At 42.6% G+C, this 18,907-nt stretch overlaps 1 protein-coding gene across 8 annotated transcripts in view; it reads right to left on the bottom strand.

Annotated features, from left to right (window-relative positions):
* The window catches only part of MCF2L (MCF.2 cell line derived transforming sequence like), a 322,158-nt gene that overhangs the window by 210,207 nt on the left and 93,044 nt on the right, over positions 1-18,907 (bottom strand). Inside the window, exon 1 of one of the 8 annotated variants that reach the window (XM_029604672.1) lies at positions 11,083-11,257. The exons of the other annotated variants lie outside the window; for them this stretch is intronic. Coding sequence (XP_029460532.1) covers positions 11,083-11,176 — 94 coding nt within the window. The 5' untranslated portion in view covers positions 11,177-11,257. Of the gene's footprint in view, positions 1-11,082; positions 11,258-18,907 lie in introns of those variants that run through there. 8 annotated transcript variants of the gene reach the window in all.

Raw genomic sequence — 18,907 nt, forward strand, 5'->3', positions numbered from 1 at the left:
CACAATTAAAATAGACAAAAACATTTTGACACCACCAGTGTGATGGCGTTTCAGGGACTATGGTGTTTTGGCAGTTTCCTCCTGCTCCTTTGGGCTTCTAGTTTAAGCAGAACCAGGGCTGGGAACTGGGGTCATGAGCCTCCATTCACAATTACCTGAAGAGCTTTCCCAGTTTTATATTCCTTCGCAGTTCACCGGGCCGGTCGTCACATCAGCAGTCCTCAGCTTGCGGCCAGCCACAACGGTTCCTTCCGGAACCCTGCAGTCCCAGCAGGGCCGGTGCTTCCATTAAGCAAACTAGGTGGTGGCCTAGAGCGTCAAAGTTTCGGGGGGTGGCAAAATCCTGCCAGCAAGAGGCCCAGAGAGGTGCTGTGCCAGTGTTAACACCACCAAAGAAGGGAGCACTGCTCTGGATCCACTGCTGCAGGTAGGAGGAGCTGCTGTGCTAGAGGTAGGTTGGGTGAGAGGGTGCATGACCAAAGATTTGCCTACGGTACCAAATACTCTTGCACCGGCCCTGACTCACAGGCCCTAAATCTGGCCACTAGGTGTCACTATTTCATAACTGGAATTCCCTCTCCAGAAGGTTTGCGAATTCTGCCGCCACACCAACGTCAGCCAGTCCATGCCAGCTCTAAGTGTACATTAACATTTCCCAAGGCTATATTAGAAATTGCCATGCTGGATCAGACCAAGGGTCCATCAAGCCCAGCATCCTGTTTCCAACAGAGGCCAAACCAGGCCACAAGTACCTGACAATTACCCAAACACTAAGTACACCCCAAGCTACTGATGCCAGTAATAGCAGTGGCTGTTCCCTAAGTCGGCTTGATTAATAGCAGTTAATGGACTTCTCCTCCAAGAACGTATCCAAACCTTTTTTGAACTCAGCTACACTAACTGCACTAACCACATCCTCTGGCAACAAATTCCAGACTTTAATTGTATGTTGAGTGAAAAAGAATTTTCTCCGATTAGTCTTAAATGTGCTACTTGCTAACTTCATGGAATGCCCTCTAGTCCTTCTATTATCCGAATGTGTAAATAACCGATTCACATCTACCCGTTCAAGACCTCTCATGATCTTAAACACCTCTATCATATCCCCCCTCAGCCGTCTCTTCTCCAAGTTGAACAGCCCTAACCTCTTCAGCCTTTCCTCATAGGGGAGCCGTTCCATCCCCTTTATTCACAGTTTAATCCTATGGAAATTAAAATTAAGGATATGGAGACTAGAATTATATCTTTGGAAGCAATTAAGACTCAAACTAAAGAACTTTGTGAGGAAAGTAAGACTGAGATTCAATCGATTAAAGGAATGCAATTGTCAATAATTAAGGAGAATATGCAAATAGCCCCCAAAATTGAGAATTTGGAAAACACTTTAAGAAATCGTAATTTAAGATTTATAAATTTTCCTAAAATGTTCTTCTGTTCCTCCTAAGGATATGCTGAAAATATATTTTCTGGAGGTTTTAAAGATTCCAGAACAGGCATCACCACCTATATCCAAAGCTTATTACGTTCCCAATTTTAAGAAAGAATCTGTAACGACATCACAACAAGATTTACCATTGGACATGGATGTTTTCACTGTGATTTTGGAGAAGAAGAAATCAATCCGGCTACTCTAATAGTAACATTTGTTCTAGAACCTGATAGGGGTTGGGTCTTACGGCTCTTCTTCAGGCCCAGATCTCTGTTATTTTTGAATACGCAAGTTTGAATATTCCCTGATATTGCAAAGCTGACCCAGAAAAGACATCAGCATTTTTTATTTTGAAACCAAGAGCTATACAAGTGTTTTTCTTCTGTTTTTCTTAAAGTTTCCATGTAAATGCTGTATTGTCTTATATTTTCTTTCAACCATCACAATTATCATTGTTCCTCACAGACAAGTTGCCTGTAAATGATTCCTTTCCTTCTTCAACTTAAGTACCCGTCATTTCAGCTTTAGAGTCCCAAAATTAACAGTCCATGGAGGCCATATATCAAATCATGATATGGTGTTTTCGCATGCGTTAAGTGCCTTTAAGGTATGCGAAAACCCCTTAATGCTAGTAACTCGAAGTGAGGTTTAGGTATTAGTGTAGGGGGTTAGAGACCACTTTGACATTCAAAGAGAGATGTACAAACAGCACAGTGCTCTCTTGTGAAGATTTGAGGACCTTTGGAGTGAGGAAACTCAGCCAAAGATGAGATTTATGCTATGTTCTCTCAACCTAGCCTGATGTTACCCAGGTAGAGAGTCCATCAAGCTAGGTTGAGAGAAAGTCCTCAAATCTTCACAAGAGAGCATTGTGCTGTTCGAGTTACTAGGTGAGCTTCCCATAGAGATATAAATACCTATCTAGTGTGAGGACATTATGGCTAGGCTCTCTCTCTTGCTTGCTAGCTTCAAAACTACTAAACGTGGTCCACCCAGTGGTTGTATGCAGGAAATACAACAATTTTGAAATGTATTGCAAAGTGTGAAAAGGTTAGCATTTCGCATAGGTATTAGTACACTTTGCGATAAACTGCCTATTACCATAAAACACGCCCCTTTTCCTATCGCATGCAATATTTTTCGCATTTTGATAAATCCAGGCCCATGTTTGTTGCACTATTTACAATATTTGATATATTTTTCTTGAAATTGTGTTAGGGCTCCTCCCAGCTTGAGGACTTGATTTGAAATGGGCATTTTATTTGTGATTATTGTATTGCTTTTTACCTTTTTGCTTTTGTATTTCCTGTGTCAAATTTTCCTGGCAAGATTTGTCTTGTTATATTTTGTGAAATTCAATAAAGTATGAATAAAAAAAAAAAGAAAGTGGCCAATCTGATAATTGCCCCATTTTATTTTATATAGCTGCACACACACATATATTCAGTATATATACATATATATATAGAGAGAGAAAGTGCTATGCCACAAGGAAATACCAGAGAAAGGCTCTGAACAGGACATGCAGTAAATGTGATTTTTGCACCATACTTTCAGATTCTATGCTGTTCATTCCAGGGCAGGATGCAGGCTCTCTTATTCCACAACTACTGAGCTAACACATCTGAGGCAGACAGAATGTACTCCAGATGGCTCTTGCTTGTAGATTTTGCATGTGCTGTAATCACCGAGAAACATTTGGAAGGCTTACTGTAGACAGTAAGCTCCTAATGCAGCATCCAAGACACATGCTACTGCTAAAATCCTCTCAGGTAACTTAAGCGTGTGCATTCCACCAGCACATGTCTCAACTACAGCAAAGATGCTAAAGGGTGATCAGAAACACTAATTTTTCAAGGAGAAACGAAGCCAACATTTAAGAGTGAAAAAACATACTCATCCCAGCAAACTTCCTCTCATGACCTAGGTATGAGTAACAAAGCTCAGAAACTGTACACAATCATGCAAAAGAAAGGAATACATCCTGTATTCTAGGCCTGCTTTTAAGAGTTGGCGCAACCTGTCCGACACTCATGGCTACGTTATACAATGTCAGGTTGCTGGCCACAGGATACTGAAAACTTTTCGTCTAGAGTCTAACTCAAGAGTTTTATTTTACACAGCAAGGTAAACAGAACACGGGTTAATTTTATTTTCACCAGCTTAAATAAAGCACACGTGAAATATTTCAGTCATAGCCTTTAGTAAGGAATCCAGGATACTTCAGATTATTCCTGGGCACGTCCGTTTTCTGAACCCGTGCCTGTCAGCGGGTTCGAGAACCGACGCCGGTAAAATTGAGCGTCAGCTGTCAAACCCACTGACAGCCGCCGCTTCTGTCAATAAGGAGGCGCTAGGGACGCGCTAGTGTCCCTAGCGCCTCCTTTTACCGCGGGCCCTCATTTGCATGCGGGCAGATACTGAATCGCGCACCCAGGACACTGGCCTGTGTGCGCGTCGGGAGAGCGGGCGCTCGCCGGCCCTCCCGCGATTCTTTCTGTATCGGCCCACTATTAACTCTTAACATTCTGTCTACTTTTTTTGACTGCCACCGCACACTAAACTGAGGCTTTCAAAGTATTGTCTCCTAAGACACCCAACATGGAACCCAACATCGAGTAACCACAGCATGGGTTACTTTTCCCTATTTGTATCACTTTGCACTTTGTCCACGTTAAATTTCATCTGCCATTTGAATGCCAAGTCTTCCAGTCTCACAAGGTCCTTCTGCAATTTTTCACAATCCACTTGTGATTTAAAAACTCAGAATAATTTTGTCATCTGCAAATCTGATCACCTCACTCGTTGTTCCCCTTTCTGTTTATAAATATATTAAAAAGCACCAGTCCCAATGCAGATCCCTGAGGCACTCCACTGTTTATCCTTCTCCACTGAGAAAACCGACAAGTCCTACTGGGTTTTTAAAAATCTTTTAACCAGTTTGTAATCCACAATAGGACATCGCCTCCTGTCCCGTGCCTTTTCAATTTTCTCAGAAGTCTTTCATGGGGCACTTAACAAGTGCCTTCTGAAATCCAAATACACTACATCCACTTCACCATTACCCACATGTTTATTAATCCCTTCAAAAAATACAGTAGATTAGTGAGGCAAGATTTCCCTTTTGTAAATCCATGCTGGCTATGTCCCATTAAATCATGTCTTTCTATAGGTTCTGTAATGTTGTTCTTTAGAATAATTCCATAATCTTCTCCAGCACTGAAGTCAGACTCACCAGTCTATAATATTTTCCCAGATCACACCTGGATCCCTTTTTTAAGATCAGGGTTACATTGACCACCCTCCAAGCTTTGGCTACAATGGACACTTAATAATAAATTACAGACTGCAAATAACAGATTTGCAATTTCATTCTTTAGGTTTTTCAAAACTCTGGGATATATACCATCTGGACTGGGCGATTTGCTATGCTTTAGTTTGTCAATCTGCCTTATTACATCTTCCAGCTTCACTGAGATTTGTTCCAGTTCTTCTGAATCATCACCATTTAATACAGTTTCCAACATGGCTATGTCCCCAACATCCTTCTTCAGTAAATACTGAATTAAAGATTTTCAGAACCCGGTGTGTACAAATACCCGGAGATATGTGCATGGTCGGGCCGTGTGCATGCTGAGCACATTTTCGAAACAGCCTGGGCCACGCACGTATCTCCCAATACTCATGGAAGTGCCCGGTTCTGTGAAAGGTGCATGCCGGGGGTGAGGTCTGGGAGGGGTAGGGCCAGCCAGGACAGTGGCCATTAGGCCCTGTCCCGAGGAAGCGCACACCGGCAGCCTGCTGGTGCGTGGAACTTACTTCACCAGCGAAGATGAAGTTTTAAAAAGAAAATTCCAATAGTTAGGGTGGGTTAGGGGTCGCATGGCTGCACGTTTTTTTTGTTTTTAAATCACCCCCTTTGCACGCACGAGTCGCAACCCGCCCGCACATGCGCTCGCCGATATAAAATTGGGCACGCGCAGGTAGTGCATTTTATATCGTGCACGCGGTGACGCGCGCATGTTATAAAATCGGCGCACCTTTTAAAATCTACCTCTTGCTTTCCACGATGGCCCTGTGTCCCTTTAACACCCCTTGATCATCTAATGGTTCAACCAACTCCCCTCACAAGTTATTTTTTTGTTTTTATTAGGAGTTTTTGCCTCTACAGCCAGCTTCTTTTCAAATTCTTTTAGCCTGCCTTATCAATGTTTTATATCTAACTTGCCAATGCTTATGATTTTTCCTGTTTTCTTCAGATGGATCCAATTCTGGGCTAAAAGATCCTCTTCCACCTCATCTTTTAACCATGCCGGCAGTCATTTGGCCATCCTTCCACTTATTTAAATGTGTGCAATACCTCTGGACTGGGCTTCCAAGATAGTATTGCCTGATGTAAACTCTGAACAATTGTGGCTGCACCTTTCAGGGTTTTTTTTCTAGTTTAATTTTGTCAAAGTCCTCCTTTTAAAAATGTAATGCTAGAGTTGTAGATTTACTCTAATCATTAAGGGGCAGATTCGACTGCACTATGATCACTGTTGCTGAGCAGCTCTACCTCCTCTACTTCTCGCACCAAAACCTTGCATTCCACTAAGAATTAGGTCTAAAAGGGCTCCCCCGTCTCATCAGTTCCCGGACCAACGAAGGGACAATAACATCCAAAAATGTACAATAAAAAAAAAAATCTCCTGGAAAATTATTTTCCATGCACTGAGTGATTATTCCTGTTTGTATTATTCTTAATTGTATTTTAAAAAAATGTGATCAATATTGTTAGTAAAAGAGTGAACACTGTGTGGAATGGAGACAGTGTCGCTTGTGGCTCCTCAGCATTGGACTGGCCCTGCAGGTGACTGCTGGAATGAGCTGAATTTCACTCGTGTTGTCTTTTTCCTGCATCCCTTCCCATGCAGCTCTGAACATCCAACACCACTCCTGTAGCCACCATCAGAGCTGCCTACACAGGATTTTTTTTTTTTATTTTTTTTTTTTTCTAGTGGTATGCATGCTCTTTAAGGGTCATAAGTCAAACTTGAAACGCATTCCCTTCTCAAACCATAGCCATTGGCAAGTTTAATTTAGGGGACCTAATTTAATGATGCAAAACTATTTATTTTGTTATGAGGCACGAACACTGTGGGGTCGATTTTTAAATGTGCGCGCGCTTCCTGACGCACACACATGGACGTGCTGCTTTTATAACATTTGTGCGCCGGCGTGCGCGTGTTATAAAATCGGTGGGCTGCGTGCACATGCGCACCAGATTTTGTAATCCATGTGCAGGCACGCAGCGCGCGCAAGGGGGGGAGAGACTTCCGCAATTTTCACTCAACGACACATCCCTCTACCCCCCCTACCTAACCTCCCTTCCCCTCACCTCCTCACCTCCGTAATGCCATTGGCAAGCTGTTCCATGAAGTAGGGCCTGCTATTGAGATAACCCTATCTCTGACTAAATCCAGATGCGCAGTATTTAGTGATGGGACTGAGAGGAGTCCTTTATTTGCAGATCTTAAGGAGCGGTGTGGTGAGTGCATGCGAATAGAGAAATTTAACCAGTCTGTTTTATGGCCATAGATTGATTTGTGAATGACGCAGCATATTTTATAAAGGATCCTCTGGGTAACAGGAAGCCAGTGTAACTGAATCAGAATGGGTGAAATATGTTCACGTTTGCTACAATTTGTGAGAACCCGTGCTGCTGAATTTTGTAATACCTGAAGGGGGTCGAAGTGTTGCCTGTGGAAGTCCCAATAAAAGAGAATTACAGTAATCGAGAGATGAGAATATCAAAGCCTGTAAAATGGTCCGGAAATCGTTATGGTCTAATAGAGGTTTAAGGCATCTGAGAACTAAAAGTTTATAATAGCCTTCTCTTATTTTCAAAGAAATATGTTTTTTAAAATTTAATTCGCAGTCAATTGTTATGCCTAAAGCCCTGACTGAGTCAGCTAGTTCAATTTTTACGTTATTTGGTAATGGGAAAAATTTTTTATTATCAGGTATTGATTTTCTTTCAAGAAGAATGAATTCAGTTTTATCCATATTGATTACAAGCTTCATATGTGTCAATAGCTGTTTAATAGCAGTAAGGTAGATATTTATTTCTTTGAAAGAGTGCTCAATAGTATCAGTTATGGGAACGAGAATTTGGATATCGTCCGCATAAATGTAAAAATTCAAACTGAGGCCTGCTAAAAGATGACAAATTGGTAGTAAATATATATTGAACAGGGTGGCCGATAAGGCTGAACCCTGTGGAACTCCAGTATCAAGCTCATATTTATCAGAAATTAAGGTGCCAATTTTGACCTGAAAGGATCTTTGATTAATAAAAGAAGACATCCAGTTAAGAGTGGGATGTGCTAAACCAATTTCTTTCAGTCTATTTCTTAGAATATCATAATTGACTGTATCGAACGCAGCCGATAAGTCGAGGAGAATAAGAATATATTTCTGACCTGTATCAAATCCTTTAAGAACGGTATCTGTGAGTGATAATAATAAAGTTTCTGTATTGAGATGTTGCCTAAAGCCAAATTGATTCGGAAACAGAATGTTATTTTCCTCTAGGTGGTCGGATAATTTTTTATTATTGTGTTGTCCCTCGTGACACAGCTTTTGGGCGAAGCGCGGGGGCTCCGTGTCGGGGGACCATTTTATCCATATCACGTTGGATTTACTGGAACAGTGGAGTTGTCACTAGAAATAAAGAAACAAATGCCTTTTGAACTATATATGGACCTTTTTTTTTTTCTCCACACTCTGATTTTTTGTACTGATCGCCTGCTGAGTGTGGACCTTCCTCCTATTATCTTTCGAAGATTATATATCTGCAATGGATTAGTGTTCTTAAAAATAATTTTTAGTTGAAATTGTAAGGTTTTATTGGCAGCAGCCAGTAATAACTTGTAAAGGGCAGAATGGGCCTTGCAAAAATGAACAATTCAGAAGTCTACAAATAAAAGATGCTAACATTTTTTCATTGTTTTTATTTATAACAAATTTATGAAACACCCGGTTTAAAAGAATTCCAGGTGATGTACAATGAAATGAAATATTTATTTATTTATTTAACATTTTTTATATACCGAGGTTCTAGAGACAAAATCACTAAGCACTTCGGTTTACATACAACTATTGAAATGACTGACTTGAGTCTTACAGAGAACAGGAAATACAGAACTTGGATATTATACATTTAAACTCATAATGACATAGAACCTTTAAATAACAGAAACAGTAAAGGTTGGTAGTCAAACATGTAACAGGCGATTATATGAGAATAGAGCAATATGAGATAATATCTGTGGTTGTTTGGCAGTGAAAAACATGATAATTTGCATCCAGTGGGTAGGAAGGATTAAGATCGAATTAGGCGTAGGCTAGGGAGAAGATCCAAGTCTTGAGTCTTTTTTTGAAAGTAATTGGACATTGTTCAAGTCTAAGTTCTGAAGGGAGAGAGTTCCAATGATTCGGGCCGACTGTAGAGAAGGCTCTTTTATTTGAAAATGATTTAATTGGAGGCGTTTTTAGAGAGCCTTTTTGGGCAGCTCTCAACGGGCGGGAAGAAGAATATAGTTGTAAAGGAATCCTGAGGTCAAGAGGGGAGGATTTGTATATAAAATATTAAGTCATATAAATACATACTTAGAAAGCTTCACATAACAAAAAAACCCAGCCAGAAATATAAAACCAATGAATCAAATACAGAAACACAAAAGCAATAACTTGAAAAAAAATAGCAGCAACAGAATCCAGAACAAGTCGCAAAATCAGGAGCAAACAAAAATGCATCCTAAGCTTCTGGCTTCAAAGCTTGTCTAAACAGCCAAGCTTGGCAAAACCTCCTGAACTGCATTAATTTTTTTCAGTCCTTAAGAAATGAGAACTGGACCATAGCAGAAAAAGATTTTTTTTTTACTTGTATCAGTAAACTTAATCTAAACCGGTAAATCTAGCTTCTGGAGTCACACCTCCGGCAGACTACGCTGTCACACGGATCTTACCTTCTAACAAAAAAAACATTATCTTTATCTAAAATCAGGGAAGCCAATGTTCACATCCCACTGTCCAGCTGGTGAGAGAGAGGGGGGGGGGGGGGGTGAGGTGTCAGGGGTGGGGAAGGCAGTTTAAGATGCACCATCGCATGTACAAGCAGCGCACTAGACACCTGTGAAGTTTGGGTATCATGCAGAAGGCTGAGAGTTGAAAGAAAAGTAGATTTGTGCACTGTGCTGTCTCTGGTCCAATCTGGATATATTTTAAAAAGTTTTCATTATGAGTTTTTTGCCTCTGTGGGCAAATTTATTTCAAATCCTCTCTTAGCCTGTCTTCTCAGTGTTTTACACTTGACAATGCTTATGCTTTTTCCTACTTTCTTCAGATGGATCCTCCTTCCAGGTTTTGAAGGATTTCACCTCCCCTTTTAACCACCCCGGTAAATCGTTTCCCCTTCCTCCCACCTTTCTTAATGCCAGGAATACACCTGGACTGCGCTTCTAAGATGGTATAAGCAATGTCCAAGCCTGTTGTACATTTTTAACCTTTGCAGCTGGCACCTTTCAGTTTTTTTTCTATTTTCCTCATTTTATCAAAGTTTCCCTTTTGAAAATGCAATGCTAGAGCTGCAGATTTACATACGGTTTCCCCCCTCCAGTCACTGGATCAAATGTGATCATTTTATGATCAACTATTGCCAAGTGCCCCCCCCCCCCCCCCACCACCACGGTTACCTCCCTCACCAAATGCTGTCTCTTGGGTAAAAACAGAGTTAACCTGCCCAAGTCATCAACTTGCTGGCAGGTGGATTGTCAGCCACCCTGAAACTGTGCGCACTTTTTTCATAACGCACATGAACTTGGCCACATAAAAACAAAAGAGGGGGGCGTGTATTATAGGTGCCTTACATTTTCAAAAGGTGTGCGGTAGACCCTAACGCACATATAATTTTGCAATCCCTTTTTACTGCATACGCAGAGATTTAAGTGCCTAACAACCTGATTTCCAAGCCCGATATACTCAGGCAACCTTGTGTTAGGAAAGCTGTGGGCTGACAAGAACATCCAGCGGGTTCCTTGCCGAAAGCTGACCTCCTAGCATTTTATATTGTTAACTTCTGAATCTGCCTTACTAATAAACATTTAAAATTCATTAAATGGGTGGTGTTCGTTCATTAATCATCACTACACTTATTAACAAAGAAAGATATTTGCCCTCACTGTTTCCAACAGACTATTTAGCTTGGGCTTTTTTGTTTTTCTTTTTCAAGAAGCTGCACCATGGGTTGAAGCGCAAACCATCAACGCAATACTCTAATTAGAATCTGGTTTTAAAAAAAACTCTCAGCTAGTGGTGAGTGAATAGGTACAGAAAGAGTGCGCGTCCAATATGCCGCTCCTTCTTCATATAAATGCGCGTCCTTGGTTACTTCTGAACATAGGCATGCATCCATTTGCTCTCAAGCCTGGGATAGTAATCTTTTCCAGGTGGACGCGCGCGCGCGCACACTAACGCACATGTACAAACGACCGCGCTCGCTTTTTTTTTTTTTGCGCCTGACAGCCCTCGCAAAGCAAAACACGTGTCGGGGGGGGGGGGGCCTTCTCGCCTCCCACCCGCTCCCGGTTCAAAAAACAAAACCGACTTACTCTGCACCAGGGAATTCAGCACAGAACAAAACTCCGAGAGCAAATAGTAGCGCCTCATTTCTTCCAGCGAAATGTTTGTCCGTTCTTGTGACATGGTCTGGGAACGCCGATCGGGCGAGAAAGCAAAAGCCCGTGCCCTTTTTTCCCTTCCTGTTCCCAGCTAATGTGTAGCACTGCGACCGGATCTGAACTTTGCTCCCTCACATCGCATTCAGGCAGCGCGAACCGGCAGCTGGCTTTTCAAATTCATCATTCTCTTTTTTTGCGCACACCTCCCACCGCAGTCCGTCCCTCCCAGCCTCCGGTGTTTGCTTTTCCCGTGGGCGTGGGCTCAGAGCGACATCTGTCACACGGGAATTATCACAGCGCTCGCCCCTATCTTACAGGACGATCAACGCCGGGAAGGAGAAAAAAAAAAAAAAAGGCGATCTGTCCTAGTTAAATGCAAACTTTCAATGTGTTTAATGCATCGAAACCTTTAACCCCCAAAGGAGGTTCCTATAAATGCACGGTCCTGCTGGACCGTGGGCGCTGCTTGAAATGTAATTTTCTCCCAGTTTGACTTCCCTGTTAAAATGTCATTTTCCAAGCCTAACCTATTTAATGTAAACCGACATGATGTCCACAACTAATGCCGGTATATAAAAATGTTTAAATAAAATAAATAAATGAGAGCTGGCAGGCACAGGATTTAAATGAGCACAAATTGCACTGCCATCGGATTTGTTCTGCCCTCTGGATGAAGAGCAAGACAGGTCCCATTCAGCACCACATTTGTTCCTTTGCACCCTGCAGCAGTAGAGCCATGAATGATTTTGTGATGAGGTGGGGAGCAAAAGAGATTCAGGAAACACAGCCTGCTAAAGAAAAATTATTTCATTTATTGAGCAACATCTAAGCCAGGAAACCCCCCCCCCCCCGTGTTGGCCGCCACTGGAAACGTGATTGCCTCTGCTACACTGTGGTCCTTGTTATTAACACCCAATCTTGGCGACGCGATATCAAGGCCACCCCCCGTATCCCACCGCAGCCCCCATCTCTTCAGGAATTATGGAAGCTAAACATTTTTTTTTTACAAAAGGAGAGAAAACTGTTGGCAAATGAAATTGCTAACCGTTGTGTGGCGTGCAACATCCTGGTTCTGAAAGTGGGCAAGTCTGGGTCACAAATACCCATCAGATCCCCTCCCCCCGTAACAGATCTATTTCTTTTTACTCAGCCCCCCAGGGAGAGCAAAGGCTGCCTCGCTAATAACTGTTTATGGACATTTCCTCCAGGAACTTGGGCAAACCCCCTTTGAAACCCAGCCACGCTCTTCTCCGGCAACAGATTCCCCCCTATTGATTAGGCATTGAGCGAAAAAGAACTTTTTTTTTTTTTAAATTCTGTTTCAGGGATGGACCCCTTATTTTAGTATCATTTGAAAGGGTGACCAAGCGGTCCCTTTATTCTACCCCACTCCTGAGTTTATTAACTTCTATCATGTCCCATCTCTTTTCTCAGCTGAAGTGGGCCTGCTTTCACAGAGGAGCTGTTCCAGCCCATTTATCATCTCATGCCCTTCCCTACATCTTTTCTGGTTCCTCCCTATAATCGTGGGTACCTCTGGTGCGAGCTATACAAACGATTATACATAGAAACATAGAAATGAGGGCAGAAGAGGACCAAACGGCCCATCCAGTCCGCCCAGCAAGCTTTCACACTTTTTTTCCCCCTCATACTTATCTGTTACTCTGACCGCTGAGGTCAGGACCCTTATTGGTAACTTTTTTTTGGTTCTACTTTCCTTCCACCCCCCGCCATTGTTGTAGAATTATAATTATTATGGCGGCATTTATACAGCAGCCTAACCCTGGGAGCGCTGCAAACCATTATTACAATCAGGTCAGGGCGGGCTTAACCATAAGGCAAGCTATGAGGTCGCCTAGGGCACACGTTTCTGGGGAGCCCGGCAAAGAACAAGCAGCAGTCATTGTAAAACGATAGATTCCAAGACCCCTACAAACTCCCAGAATATTATCAGCGCTGTTAATCAATGTCTCATCCTATCTGTCACGTGCACAGATAAACAGCCACACCAAGCACTGTTTTGTGGTTGGGTTTTTTTTTTTCACTTTGACTCTGTTTATTTTGGTGTGTTTCATTTTTATGTTTTGGTTTTTTTTTTTTTAACTCTCTTTGTGTCTACATCTCTGACAGGACATGAGCTTTCTGCTTTGTTCCCAGAGATTAGCCTGTGGTAACAAGGAACAGGAGGGGAGGGAAGGACCGCAGGAGCAGAGGAAAGCTACTCCGCTACCACTCCCTCCCACCTCAGGGAACAGGAGGAGGCTGGAATCGTTCAGTTTCTGTCTGCAGATTTCTACTTCTAATCTGTGGTCCCTGCCACTGTACTTCAGTGGGAGGCTGTGATCCTCGTGGGCGATTGAGGTGAGGTATCCTGCTAACGTGTGCAGTTTCTGTAGTAATCCGGCTTGTTCTGTTTTCCCACTCGAAAGCGTGCTGGGTTGTTTTTGCTAGGGTTTTGTGTTATTTCCTGGTAATGAGATAAAATGGTCCCTGTCTTCAATTGAACTGCACCTTGAGACTTTCAGGAGATCATTTTGTAACAGTAGTGTAAGGCCTGCGAGTACTTTTTAACCTGCAAATTTCACACCAATTTTCAAAGAGAAAGCACACACATGCTTTCCCTCCAAAACAACCCCCACATATTTGATCACAAACCAATGTATGTGCAGTTTTTTTTTCAGGGAAATTTACACCCATACTTTGGAAAAGGTATGTGCGGAATTCCAAATCCCACAGCAGCCACGCCCACGAGAACATTTATTCACGCTGCACGCCAAGGCGCGTACATACATGTCCTATGCGTGCACTTTTACCCACATTATCAGGCGGTTTTTCCATGGGTAAAGCACTTTTTCAGTTATATTGGAAAGCGGCACGATGTACCCACGAATGTCGCTATATAAAAGCGAATAAGTAAATAAATATTGCACGCATGCAGATGAGTCTGAAAATTAAAATTACTCTCAGGAATGGTAACGTTTAAACACGCGTACGGGCACACGCCTGCACGCATTAGTCGGCCCGCACCCAGAGACGCGTCCATTTTATAACGCGCGCGCGCGAGTATACGCACGCGTGTTACAACGTAGCCCGGACGCGCGTGCATGTGCGCTCAGTTTTAAATGGACGTGCACGCGAATCCTGCATCTACCGTGCACGTGGGAAAACGTCGCCATTCGCCGTTTTCCCAGTTCACCCAGTTTAGGGATAGGACTTGCAAACCCCCTCCAAGCCTGACCCTTAAAACCCCACTGCCTCGCTAAATTTTTTTTTAACCCTTACGTGTCTTCCGTAGCAGAAGTAAAGTTATGCGGCAGGGGACCCCCTAGTGCGCAGCAGAGCGCACAAGTGTTTACGCACAGATTTCAAGTGTGGATCCAGGAACGCCCGTGGCCTGCCCAGGCCACACCCATATCCCCACCCCTTTTTCTTAACTTTTTAATATGCGCGCATAGCAAGAGATGCGCACGCACACGGGCGGCTTATAAAATCCGCTCGGCAGACATCAGCCCGACTTCTGCACATATCTCCCGGTTTTGGCGCGAGCTGGGCTTTTAAAATTCCCCTCTAAATAGTTTCCTTCATTCATTCTAAACACTTATTGGTTTTGTCTGTCTTGACCAGATTGTAAGCTCTTTTGAGAAGGATCTGTCTCCTATGGTGCTATATATATATATTTAATAGCATTAGTACTGGTGTTCTAGGGCCTAGCATAGCATTTAGTGTGTTGCCTTTTCATAGGTAGGGTTGTTGTGGTTCGCGTTCTGGGTTATTCGTGCTAATTTATTATAGCAGGTTTGCTATGTGAGTTCTGAGTGAGGGTTTTTTTTTGTTTTGTTTTTTCTTAAGGGTCTTGTGTTACTTCACAAACACCTGAGAACGGAAGAAGTCTGTGTCACTGTTACAAAAAAACATTCAAATCCTTTTGCCACCTCAGTATTACGAGATGGAAAAACATTCAGCGCAGCCAACCATTTCAGAGAATCCCTTCAGCCAGTGCAGTATGGATTTCTCTTAATATATAGATGTATGTATTTCTTGTTTTTTTGGGGGGTTTTTTGCAGTCTATCCCCAAAAATCACTGACAACACATCCATCACACACTGTGATATGATTTCTGAAGCATATTTGTATTGTATATGTATATATACAGTTGTGTTCATAAGTTTACGTACCCCTGGCAAAATTTGTAAGATGTGTAGCATTTCAAGAAAACATGAGTGATCAGACAAAACACGTCTAATGTTTTTAATGTGTTTCAATTTAAACTATTATGCATCACATAATAGCACAATAATTAAAGAAACCACAGCAATGACGGAAATAATAAAATAGTCCTGTTCAAAAGTTTGCATACCCTTGAATGTTTGGCTGACAATATACACTCAAGTTGGCACACACAGGTTGAGAAGGAAAGAAGGGTAGGTAACCACCCCCTGTGTAATTAGTGTCTGAGTGGCTTAGTTCTTGAGAAACCCTTGTGCATTCCATCCAGGGCTGCACTGACTTTGGTTACTGAAGCATGGGGAAAGCAAAAGAACTGTCAAAGGATCTGCGAGCAAAAGTAGTTCAACTTCATAAATCAGGAAAAGGATATAAAAAGATATCTAAAGATTTGAAAATGCCAATCAGTACAGTTAAAACTCTGATCAAGAAGTGGAAAATCATGGGTTATGTTAATTTCCAAGCAGACACAACTGCTAGGAAAAGTTGTCGGGATACAAAGAAAAACCCACAAGCAACTGCTACCGAAATATAGGCTTCTCTGAAACAAAGTGGTGTGGGTGTTTCAGCCTGCACAATATAGAGATACTTGAACAAGAATGAGCTGCCAGAAAAAAGCCATTTCTGCACCAACGCCACAAAACAGCTCGCTTACAATACACCAAACAGCACTAGAGAAGCCTCAAATCTTCTGGAACAAAATAATTTGGAGTGATGAGACCAAAATTGAACTGTGTGGTCACAACCATAAACGCTGTTTGGAAAGGAGTCAACAAGGCCTATGAAGAGAAGCCCACCATCCCTATCGTGAAGCATGGAGGTGGATCACTGCAGTTTTGGGGGAGGGAGTGAGCTACAGCTGCACAGGGAATTTAGTCAAAACTGATGGCAGGATGAATGCAGCTTCTTATCAGAAATTATTGGAGGGGAATTTGCATTCATCAGCCAGGAAGCTGCACATGGGACCCACTTGGTCTTTCCAACATGACAATGATCCGAAACATAAGGCCACGTTGACCCTTTAGCGGCTGCAGCAGAAGAACGTGAAGGTTCTGGAGTGGCCATCACAGTCTCCTGACCTCAGCATCATTGAGCCACTGTGGGGAGAACTCAAAATCTGCAGTTCCTGCTAGATAGCCAAAGAATTTACAGGATCTGGCGGCTTTCTGTCAAGAGGGCAGCTTTACCACATGAGAAAATAAAGGGCCTCATTCTCAACTATCACAAAAGATTGCAAGCCGGCACTGATGCAAGAGGGGGCAATGCACGGTATTAAGAATAGGGATGGTATCTTTTAGACAGGTGCACGAGCACACATGTGCGCACTTTTACTGGCTCGCATCCAGAGACGAATGCATTTTACAACATACATACGTATATACACGCATGTTATAAAATAGCCTGAATGCACATACCTGTGCACGCCATTTTAAATGGATGCGCGAATGTGCACGCAAATACCGCATCTACTGCGTAAGTGGGGGGATTTATTTTATAAGGGGGATAAGACTTGCAACTCCCTCTGATTTAATAGCCACCCTTCCTTCCTGTTAGCCCTGACCCTTCAAACCCCGCTGCCTTACTACTTATACGCCATCCGTAGGAGAAGTAAATTTAGGTGGCAGAGGAGCCTGGTGCGCACAGGGACGTCTAAGTATTTACGCACTCACCTCTTGGCCAGGCCCCGACATGCTCGCAGTGCTCTGCCTAGACCATGACCACACACTGTCTCTTTTTAGACATTTTTTTTTACTTGTGCGCGCAGCGGGAGATATGTGTGACCCTAGGCGGGCGCCAGCCCAACTCGTGCCACATACCTCCCAGTTTTGGCGCATGCAAGGCATTTAAAATTCGCCTTTTAAAAGTATACAAACTTTATTTCCTTTATTGCTCCGGTTTATTTAATGACTGTGCTATTCCGGGTCACCACACTTTTAGTTGAAACATTAAAAATAACAGACGTGTTTTGTCTGATTACTCATGGGTTTTTTTTAAAAAATGCTAACCCATCTTACAAATTCTGCCAGGGGTATGTAAACCTCTGAGCATAACTGCACGTGTGAATATATATATATATTTTTTTTTTAAGTTTAATATTTACAAATATGATGTCCAATTAAGTATTTTAGCACAAAACAAGGGCAGAGTGAAAAACACACACATGTAGATAAATCACAACAGAAAAATGTGTGGCATAAATAATACTGGAAAATAACAATTCAACATCCAAAGATAATTGTTATTTTACATGTGCACAATCGACACCTTGCACGAAATTCAATTCACCGTGAACATTACTATAAATGCGAAGGGCCCTGACACGGCTGTGTTTCGCATCAAGCTGCGTCAGGGGGACCAGAGTTTTCAAATGTGTCTGTTGTGTGAAGGGCAATGTATTAGTCAGCAGCTGAGGCACCCGCTGGGAAAACAGATTAAACCATATTGGACTGCTGGGGATGTATAGAGGCGTGGAAGCACTCAAGAAACAGTCATGAGCCCGTGTGTGTGTGGCAATCTGGTGAGACTGGCAACACTTATCAAACACTGTGTGTTGGAAAGAGAGAATCCTAACAATCTGCAGACATTCAAATCATTGTCAAGGCTGGGCACAAATGCCGGAACCGACACGGGAAAGAAAAAATTATTTTATTCAACCCGATTTTTTTGAGGGGGATACTGGCAATATTTAATATTTGAATGGACCGGGAAGGCCTCTGATAGTCAAAGATGAGGGGGATAAAATCAGCAAAGCGTCGGGAGGTGAGGTTTAGGTATTAGTGTAGGGGTTAGGGGCCACTTTGACATTCAAAGTGAGACGTACGAACAGCACAGTGCTCTCTTGAGAAGATTTGATGACCCTCGGCGTGAGGAAACTCATCCAACGATGAGACTTGAGCAATGTTCTCTCAACCTAGCTTGATGTTACCCAAGTAGAGAATCCATCAAGCTAGGCTGAGAGACCATTGCACAAATCTCATCTTGGAGTGAGTTTCCTCACGCCGAGGGTCATCAAATCTTCACAAGAGAGCACTGTGTGTTTGTACGTCTCACTTTGAATGTCCAAGTGGCCCCTAACCCCTACACTAATACCTAAACCTCACCTCTCTCTCTCATAGGAAACATGGTTCCCCCCCCCCAGTGAAACATGCCCCTTTTTCTATTGCATGTGATATTTAATGCATTTTGATAAAGCCAGGCACAGTAGTCAGCTGCAAAGCAGTCATATTTTGATCTGGAACAAATTACTACTAACTGTGGAATCCAGGATGCATCAAAAGCAAAAGCAGGTATAATGATCCTTGGAGGTTAAATCTGAATTGGATGCACTGTGTCTTTGAATTGGGGAATTTTGTGATTGTAAGGCAAGAATTTTTTGTTAGGCCTGCAGAGTAGCTGCTGCATTAAAGTAAAAATTCAGCTTACTGACAAAATCCCTGCATATGGCCTACTCTTTTTAGGGGATGCTTTCTGGGGGCACTAGAGAGCTTGTTGCCACATAGAAGATCAGTTCCTTAAGTAACAAACCAAAACT

This window comes from Rhinatrema bivittatum, chromosome 5 (assembly GCF_901001135.1).
Source record: "Rhinatrema bivittatum chromosome 5, aRhiBiv1.1, whole genome shotgun sequence".
In the NCBI taxonomy this organism is placed as follows: Eukaryota; Metazoa; Chordata; class Amphibia; order Gymnophiona; family Rhinatrematidae; genus Rhinatrema; species Rhinatrema bivittatum.